The sequence below is a fragment of the Nymphalis io genome, chromosome 29 (genome assembly GCF_905147045.1).
Source record: "Nymphalis io chromosome 29, ilAglIoxx1.1, whole genome shotgun sequence".
Taxonomy (NCBI): Eukaryota; Metazoa; Arthropoda; class Insecta; order Lepidoptera; family Nymphalidae; genus Nymphalis; species Nymphalis io.
In genome coordinates this window covers 2,305,021-2,314,203 of record NC_065916.1, presented here as the reverse complement: position 1 = coordinate 2,314,203, position 9,183 = coordinate 2,305,021, and the positions used below count along the sequence as shown (strand labels likewise).

General features: G+C 31.8%; 1 protein-coding gene across 2 annotated transcripts; it reads right to left on the bottom strand.

The window, feature by feature from the left end:
• Positions 1-229: 229 nt before the first annotated feature.
• LOC126779622 (phospholipid phosphatase 5) lies at positions 230-5,574 on the bottom strand. Of its 2 annotated transcripts, XM_050503772.1 has the most exons (7): positions 5,400-5,574; positions 4,639-4,825; positions 4,217-4,286; positions 3,526-3,654; positions 2,500-2,667; positions 1,315-1,509; positions 230-797 (listed from the first exon to the last, which is right to left on the bottom strand). In XM_050503772.1, exons 1-7 carry the CDS (start codon positions 5,474-5,476, stop codon positions 793-795), a joined length of 831 nt encoding a protein of 276 aa, XP_050359729.1. In that variant the 5' UTR covers positions 5,477-5,574; the 3' UTR covers positions 230-792. The 2 variants fall into 2 exon arrangements, with proteins under 2 accessions (XP_050359729.1, XP_050359728.1); XM_050503771.1 differs by having other exon boundaries at positions 230-1,509.
• Between the last annotated feature and the right edge of the window lie 3,609 nt (positions 5,575-9,183).

Below are 9,183 nucleotides of genomic sequence, written 5' to 3'. Positions count from 1 at the left end.
AAAAAAAAAATTTAATTAAACAAAATTTATATAAAAAAAGTAACTTTAAAATATAAAAAAATATATTATAATATAATTATAAATAATAAATTCGTTTCGAAATAAATCTGGTAACAAAAATATCACAATAAACTAGAATGTTATCATATAACATAATAATAATTAAGTATATATTTGTATAATTAAATATACACTGGGTGTATAATAATTTAAATAAATTAGTTTTTAATCTTTTTCTGTAAGAAGGATAATAGCTAATTCCACTGGCAAATCTAAATTATCCAACCTGTATATTTTAAACTAACTTATAAATATATATTATAAATGTTGTTTAGCGGAATTTCAGTTAAACTCATATGTTTCTCAATTAGAGAGGGGGGGGGGAGGCTCTCTAATCACCCCTAAACAACATTTATATGTGAAGCCGTGTTTATGTATATCTCCAAATATATTATCAGTATAAATATATTTTAAGGTGCGTAGAGATCAGAGAGCATCCTGTTCCCCCACTAGCACTATAGATATCCAATGGATTTTTAAGTAGCGTTAGCAAAGAAGTTCAGAATAATAATAATTCGACTTAAAGGGGAAATACGATTAGCAGATTGTGTCCATGTATGTTTGTATGTTCAAATCAATAGCAGGATCCTATCGCGTTACACTTTTAGCTACGCGTTCTCTTATCTTAACGCACCTTTATATATTTTATGTAAACATTTTCTTATTATTATCTTCCACTATACATTTTTGTCCTTCACATGTTTGTAAATAAATAATTAATTTTAGTATGTACTAATCTGAAATAAATATTAATTGAATTAATTTTTTTTTTTATATATGGCAACACCAAGCCATCCGTCAATCTCGCAGATAACTAATGACAATAATGCTGGCCTTTTAATATAACTGTACATACACTCTATTCCCTCACTCTCATAAACCGATACAACTAGAGATGACCGGGCACACCTGAACGGCTTTAAGTGCTTTCCGAGGCACGAGTGTCCACACTGTTACCATTATTTTGTTTATTACCATTGTTTACCAAGGCAGTTAAGCATTTAAGTTAAATAATGACATAATTACATAAATAATCAAATCGCTATGTCAAATATTATACACGTTAAGAATTTCTATCTTAGTTTTCAATATCCCATAACTGTTTTCCAACTCTTCAAAAAAAAATCCATGACGTTCATGAAATTAATTAAATAATTTTTCATCGCCAACCACTGCACAAACATGGCAACACAGATGTCTTTTTTTTATCAATAAAAAAAAAAAAACATTAAATCCATTTGTCCTCTTTCTTACCGTTCAGCAACGGTGTCGATTCTTCTTTGCATTCTTTAATTGGACTTATATCCGGTTTTCCGTTGAAGTATTTAGCGGATTTTGTCTTGGACACTATGTACGGAACACCTGCCAGGTCTGACGTGAGAGGGTTGTAGTATTGGCGATAGCACAACACTGATACTGTAAAACCCAAGATCGATCCCACTAGGACATCTGAAAAGAATCATTTCTTTACGCGGAAGTTGGGGGTTTATCCAACATTTAGGATCGGTAGTTACTAAATGCATCATCTCCCATAGACATTGGCACTGTAAGAAATATTAACAACCCCTTAAATTATCAATGCCTCTCCTTGGGAACTAAGATGTTATGTCCCTTGTGCCTGTAATTACACTGGCTCACTCATCCTGTATACACAGCAATAGTAGTATTGCTATTTGATGGTAGAATATATGATAAGTGGACGACTTCTTATTTGTTAGCTTGGGTAATGTTTAGGTGATCTTCATTTCGTTTTTAAACGTTAAAATTATTAGTATCAACTATTTTTATAAGCAATCTACATTTTTCTGACAATTTTAAAACATAATCGAATACAAAATGTTCTTTTTTTATATACGCCGGGAGGGCAAATGATTATTATATTATTCAACATTGAAGCATTAAAATTGCTTATTGATAGTCAAACCAGAAACTACCACCGGGTTGGAAAGAAAACACCCAGCCCTGAGAAGAACCGGCGAAAGAAACTCAGCGGGCCTTTTTTTTACATGTATCATGATTCAGTTACAAAAAAAAAAGAGAAATAACCATGCGGCGATCGTATCATTCCCAAGCTGTGCTTTACAATTTTTTTTTTTAATTTAGCAACTGAGGCATTTTGATCACTTTCTGAGATCCTGTTTTAGAACAGTATACATTGCCCCACAAAAGATTTACTGACTCAAATGTAATGAAGTATCAGTGAACCCATACAATATTATATACATATACCAAAAATAAAAAAAATACTTAAAATAGTCTTGTGAAACCACTTTGTAGTGGTAGACTATGTAATGAGTGGATGGTATCTACCACGATGGACAAGAACCTGTCACCAAGTAAATACAAATTAACGCAAGTTTACCTTACCTTAAAATATGAATCTCTATCAAAAATAGAATCCAACTTAGGTTGAAGTTAAATTATAACCAAAATTATTACCTTGCCAGTGATGGTGGTAGTCACAGGTCCTGGACAGTGCGATACATCCAGCCATCACGAGGGGCATGATCGTCGTCAGGACCCTGGCCCCTGAGCCACGCTTCCTGGATATCGTGCCCAGTCTTCCACAGATCCAAGCCGATGCGATTCCCAAAGAACAGAATGACACTGCGACATAAATGAGAGGGCTGATGATATTGTTAAGGAAGCAGGGCAAAATTGGATGACTCTCGCCAGAGATAGAGCATTCTGAAGAATTTCTCAAATTCTGAAGAGAAGGAAAAAGAGGAGGCCTTCCACCAGGCCACCCAATCGGGATCCACATTACAAGAAAATAACTAACGACATCAACACTAGATTATTAAGTTAAAATATACTAACACGACTAAGAAACATTTGAATTGTAAACATTTTGATGTTGAATAAGAGGCAAACTATATATTTCACAGGAAAAATTTTGATTCCTTAGATCACATTATTGCAATTTTCATATAAAAGAAAATAAATTTCATAGGAATTTCATAGAAAATAAAAACAGCCTATGTTACTCGCTGATATAAAGCTTTCTGTAGGTGAAAGAATTTTTAGAATCGTTTCAGTATTTTTTGAGTTTATTAATTACAAACAAACTTACTTATTTACTGGTGGTAGGGCTTTGTGCAAGCTCGTCTGGGTAGGTACCACCCACTCATCAGATATTCTACCGCAAAACAGCAGTACTTGGTATTGTTGTGTTCCGGTTTGAAGGGTGAGTGAGCCAGTGTAATTACAGGCACAAGAGACATAAAATCTTAGTTCCCAAGGTTGGTGGCGCATTGGATATGTAAGCGATGGTTGACATTTCTTACAATGCCAATGTCTAAGGGCGTTGGTGACCACTTACCATCAGGTGGCCCATATGCTCGTCCGCCTTCCTATTTTATAAAAAAAAAAAAAAAAACATACAAAAAATCAAACAAATCTTTATAATATTAGTATAGAATAGGAAAAAATATAGTCAAATAATGTTTTACGCGTCATACTTACAACTACTATGGCCGCTGGGAAAAGATTTCCTCCCCTCCATTATATCAGAAATGTCACCCGTGCATTGAAGCTCTGGGGTTTCAATCCCATCAGGGAAGCAACGATAGAAGAAATCGGGGCGCGGACGACCTACAAAAATACAATTGAAAACATAAATAATCACATGATATAGTGTTGATTTTCAAATAGGGGATTCCCCTCTATGATTATGCGCCTATAGGGAAAGTTAATAGTATAAAATGCCTTTAGAAAAAAAAAATTGAATGTAATTTGGAAGTTATAAATATGTATTTTTATAATATATAAAATTAAAATAAAATAAAAACAAAATACACATTACAAATTTAAAGCAAAAACACGCTGTCTAAAAGATTGTCCTGTGGCATTGTACACAAGACCCAGGCACTATTGCCTCTCTGCACCGCTAGCCTCTGCCTTTTGGGAGAAATGTATGCCTATGTTATAAATATATAAACTACAATATCGTAATCCTAACTAATATTATATATACGAATGTCCCTTTATTTGTTTGTTACTCTTTCTTAATCTTTAAAATCAAAAATCAAGAAATTTAACTTTCAGCATCTGGGCTGCTACCGCGATGGCCCAAGCCCAGGGTTTGAACCATGGCATTTGTGGCATTATAAGCTGTGAACCAAGCCATTAAATCATACATAAATAAATGACTTACCAACAATTAATTTAACCGTATCAGTTAACATCCCAGTTATACCTAGAGCGAGCGACCAGGACAAAAGAAACTGGAAATATAAATACGTATATATTATATAATTAAATTTATTAGGTGTTTGTTGTTATATATACATAAGCCTTTAACGTTTTTACATAAGACAAATTTAACAACGTACTTGATGACAAGTCATACCAACCGTATTGGATATCCGAATAGGACAAATGGGCCCAAATAGGGGGTAAAAAAATTAAGGAATAGCTAATCTTAGTGATATATTTTTTGGAGCTAATAATTATACGCAAAATAAATTGCTTTAATTTAATTCTTATGAATCATTCCATTTTTCGTACTTTGCAGGAGGCAATATTACATAGGCCTAAGATGGCGATGGTTAGTCAATAGTCCGTTTAGAGCCTTACCTCCAAAGCATCATTACAATCATTACACACTGCCCACGCTATCAACGACAGAACACATGGTACTGATAACACAATGGACCAGAGTGTACCGCTGGGAACGTAGGACTCATGCCTTGGATATTTACAGTTATTTTCCAGCTCGGAATGTGGTATTACTCTGATGAAAGGATTCAATGATTCCATATAACTGAAAAATAAAATGAAAAATGAGATTTTATTTTTGATGTCAAATAGCTTATTATAATTTTAAATGCTTATATATAAACTATATATAATATTATTACACCAATTTTTTATTACATTTACTAAAACTTAATTGAAAAAAGATAAATCCTGGTGTCGTATTCCTTTAAAGTTGATAAAATTTATCCAAAATGGTAACGATAGACGATATATTGATAGTGTGTCGAAAACCCTCTTGTACGTGTTGTAAACAACTATAAGTAGCTTTAATTCAATCGGATAAATAGTTTAGGAGCATTTAGAATATAAACAAAGAAACATTATTTTTTTTATTGTTAGTTCTACCTTTATTGCACAAATAACGCTACTGATAATTCACATTAGCAGTAAATTTTACCGATTAATTCGAGTATATTTTATTTTATATGAAATCAGTTTTATCCGAATTATATTAAGTTTTATAATAATATAAATAAACAACAATGTAATTTTTATACATTCGATACATATTTGTAGAATGTTTCATTCATAAAAATGTTATCGAAAAATTTAATTATAACATATGGTAGCCAACTCACCAAAAAGCGGAGAACAAAAGAATACGAAGGAGAATTTCTATGAATAAATTATAGCTGGCTGAACGTAAAAGTGGCATTTTAAAAAAAATACAATTTAATTTAATATGTAATAATTTATCTCTATTGTTGTAATATTTTGTCAAAACATTGTCTGTACTTTTGTGGTGAGCATTTGACTTTTATTACGGTATTGCCAGTAAAATCTGTCAAAATCCCCGATAAAATAGAGACCGGTAGAATTATTTTAATAATATTAATAAATTCAAAAACTTCAGTATAAGTAAAAAAATAATTAAGTCTTCAGTTTGAAAGATAATGCCGAAGCAATTACTATCAATTTTTTAAGTATATTATTCTTTGAAAACTATGTTTATAATAATATTTAAGCCTAACTTTTGATAACTGATGTTTAATTTGAAGAACACTATATTTTGATACTTTACTTTTAAATAAAATTTCAATCCGTTCAGTATACGATCCTCTTATCTTTGTATTCTTAAAACATAACATTGTCTTAAAATATAATTATATACTAAAAATAATTATTGAGTAATCAAACAGAAATTTAAAATTGATGCTATAATTTAAAATACCTACTTAAATATTAAACCATCCAACCAACCAAATATTATTTAAATAATATGTTCAACATTTAATAATAAGATATTTTATACATTTAAAATTAAAATGATTATTGATTTGAAATTATTGATGTTATTTCTATAATCCCTGATAAAATTATAATTAAACAGACTACTGTCTTAATAAAAGCCGAATCTACAATCTAGTAACACTGGTTATATGTCATATGATTGCAAATATTTGACAATACTATCAACAATCTACCAATGATCGTTTTTGCGTTTTATTGCCATTAAAATAAATTATTATTAAAAAGTTTTATCAGGTTAGTTTACGGCATTTTGTAATATACTAGAAAAGATTTGAGATTAGCATTTGAACTGAACACAGAAAAACTTGGCGGCTATGACTATGATAAGTTTAAAAACTATAATTATATGTAAATTACGTTTGTGTACATTTAAAAGATTAAAAAAAAACGAATTATAATATAATTTAAACGCAAATTTTCAAACGTTGGTATGACCCAATTTATTATATATTAAAACAAGCCGTTTTTAACGTTATACTAACATAAAAATGATATTGGTTTTATTTATATAATATGCAATCCAATCTGGTGAGAACAATTAGACAAATGTATGCTTGGGAGTCTTATTGATTACAATAAAAAAAAATACTTATTAGGAAATCATTTTATTTTTAAGTACACTTACCATTCGGCAGTCGAAAACTTTGAGCATTTTTAAATATCATTCGATAAGTTAAGTTAAGAAAAGACGAAAATTTTAGATGGTTAGACGGAGTCGCATTGTTGCACAGCAACAATTTAACAATCTTGCACCAAGTTTTTATCATAAAATAAATCAATTTTCAGGAATAAAGGACATTAAAAACTACCAATTAAAAGGCAAAACTAAAACATAGTTAAAACAACTTTATTATGAAAACGTTGATAAACTATTAAATACCTGATAAATGATCATCCACATCATACTCAAATATAGCACACACACTTTACACACATGCGACCACTTTTACACACCCACGCACACACGGTATGGATCAACTTAAAATAATTAGTAATATTTTGTAATAATGTTAGGGAAGGAACTGACTTCTGACGCACGGGTAACAACAGTTCAGGAGTCAGGGTTACTTTTTTATAATATATATGTAAGTTGTAATGGATAACAATGAAGCATTATTATTGCTAATTATTTGTCAATCAAATATAATTATGTGTATATTATTGGGATGTCCGTAAAAAAACATGTCCTTACAATGTATAATTACACAAATTTTTCTTTAGAAGCAAAAATTTATTGCCTGTGTATCTTTTTAAAAACTGTATTTTATTTCTTTATTGACGAGCTGGTTGGCGTGGTTGGTAGATATTTGCCTTTTCACGCCGAAGGTTGTGGTTTCGATTCCCACCCAGGACAGATATTTGTGTGCAAGAACATGTCTGTTTGTCCTGAGTCTGTGTGTAATTATCTATATAAGTATGTATTTGTAAAAAGAAAAGAATTATATGTAGTATATCAGTTGTCTGGTTTCCATAGCACAAGCTCTGTACAAGCTTTATTTGGGATCAGATGGCCGTGTGTGAAAAATGTCTCAAGATATTATTATTATTATTTTAAGCGAACTATGTACTAAGTTCTTATAAGAAAATAAATTCTTTAAGCCCGGATGCAGAGTAGAGATATGTGTTGTGTGAAGCTTATTGTAATACTTTAATATAAATGTGTTTATGCAATTGTTATTATCTCTGCTCTCATATTGAATTAGTTCTCGTGTTCGTGTGTTCTCTTATAAAACACCTTTCACCAAACAATGGGTTTTTTTATGTTATAGGTAGGCGAGCAGGACGAGCAACTGGGCCACCTGATGGTAATTGGCGAGGTGAGAAATACTAACCATTCCTTACTTCCCCAATGCGCCACCAACCTTGGGAACTGAGATGTTATGTCCCTTGTGCTTGTAGTTATACTGCCTCACTTACCCTACAAACCGGAACGCAATACCAAGTATTTCTGCTTAGAGGCAGAATATCTGATAAGCTACCCAGACGAGCTTGCACAAAGCCCTACCACCAGTAAAACCGGTTGTCCTTGAGAATTCGCTATAAGCGATATACCGCCTTCGCGCATCTTCTATTGTTTGATTAATCTGTTACTCAAATGTTGCAATAAAGCGTTAAATAATTTTCATTAATTACAGTAACAGTAACAGCCTGTTAATGTCCCACTGCTGGGCTAAGGCCTCCTCTCCCTTTTGAGGAGAATGTTTGGAGCTTATTCCGCCACGCTGCTCCAATGCGGGTTGGTAGAATACACATGTGGCAGAATTTCAATGAAATTAGACACATGCAGGTTTCCTCACGATGTTTTCCTTCACCGTTAAGCACGAGATGAATTATAAACACAAATTAAGCACATGAAAATTCAGTGGTGCTTGCCCGGTTTGAACCCACGATCATCGGTTAAGATTCACGCGTTCTTACCACTAGGCCATCTCGGCTTACTAATTTCGGCTTATTAATTAATTTCGCAATAAGTTAATACAAATCGATGTACTGATGGGCTATACTGTAAGAACAAAACTCGCAACTCATCATGGAAAACGGTCGTAAAGTATCAGGACGTGATATGCGAAATTGATTAATAATGCTTACATTTCAAGGATATAAGGCTCAAAATAGTATATCACCATAAGTCGGTTGTCAACATTTCTCGGGTGATTAACGAAGCGGTCTTAGAGAATCGTACTGTTGAGTTTAAGCTTAGTTAGAACTATAATATTTAGAATATTGTTTTCAATAGCAATCAACTCTAGTGTTGCACTCTTCTTAAACGAACAATTAAAACTTAAACAAAATGCAACTAGTCTCCTACGTCATGTAGATCAACATTAAAAAAAATGGCAATAGTAGAACAATGCTGTCTTCTTCTTTCGAATGACAAATTAATAATGACAAAAAGAGAAATAACAGTGTTTAACAGCCGCTTAGCAAAAGACGTAAGGGTGATATTCTCTCAACGACAAGAACTACAAAAGAGTGTGTGTGTGTGTGTGAGTCCATTTATTTAAGGCTTTATTTACTAGACAATATATAAAATTAAAGAATTTTTCTTATTTTTTATTTTTCTTTTACTATGTTGGTCTTAATAAAATAAAATTACATAATTAAGTACAA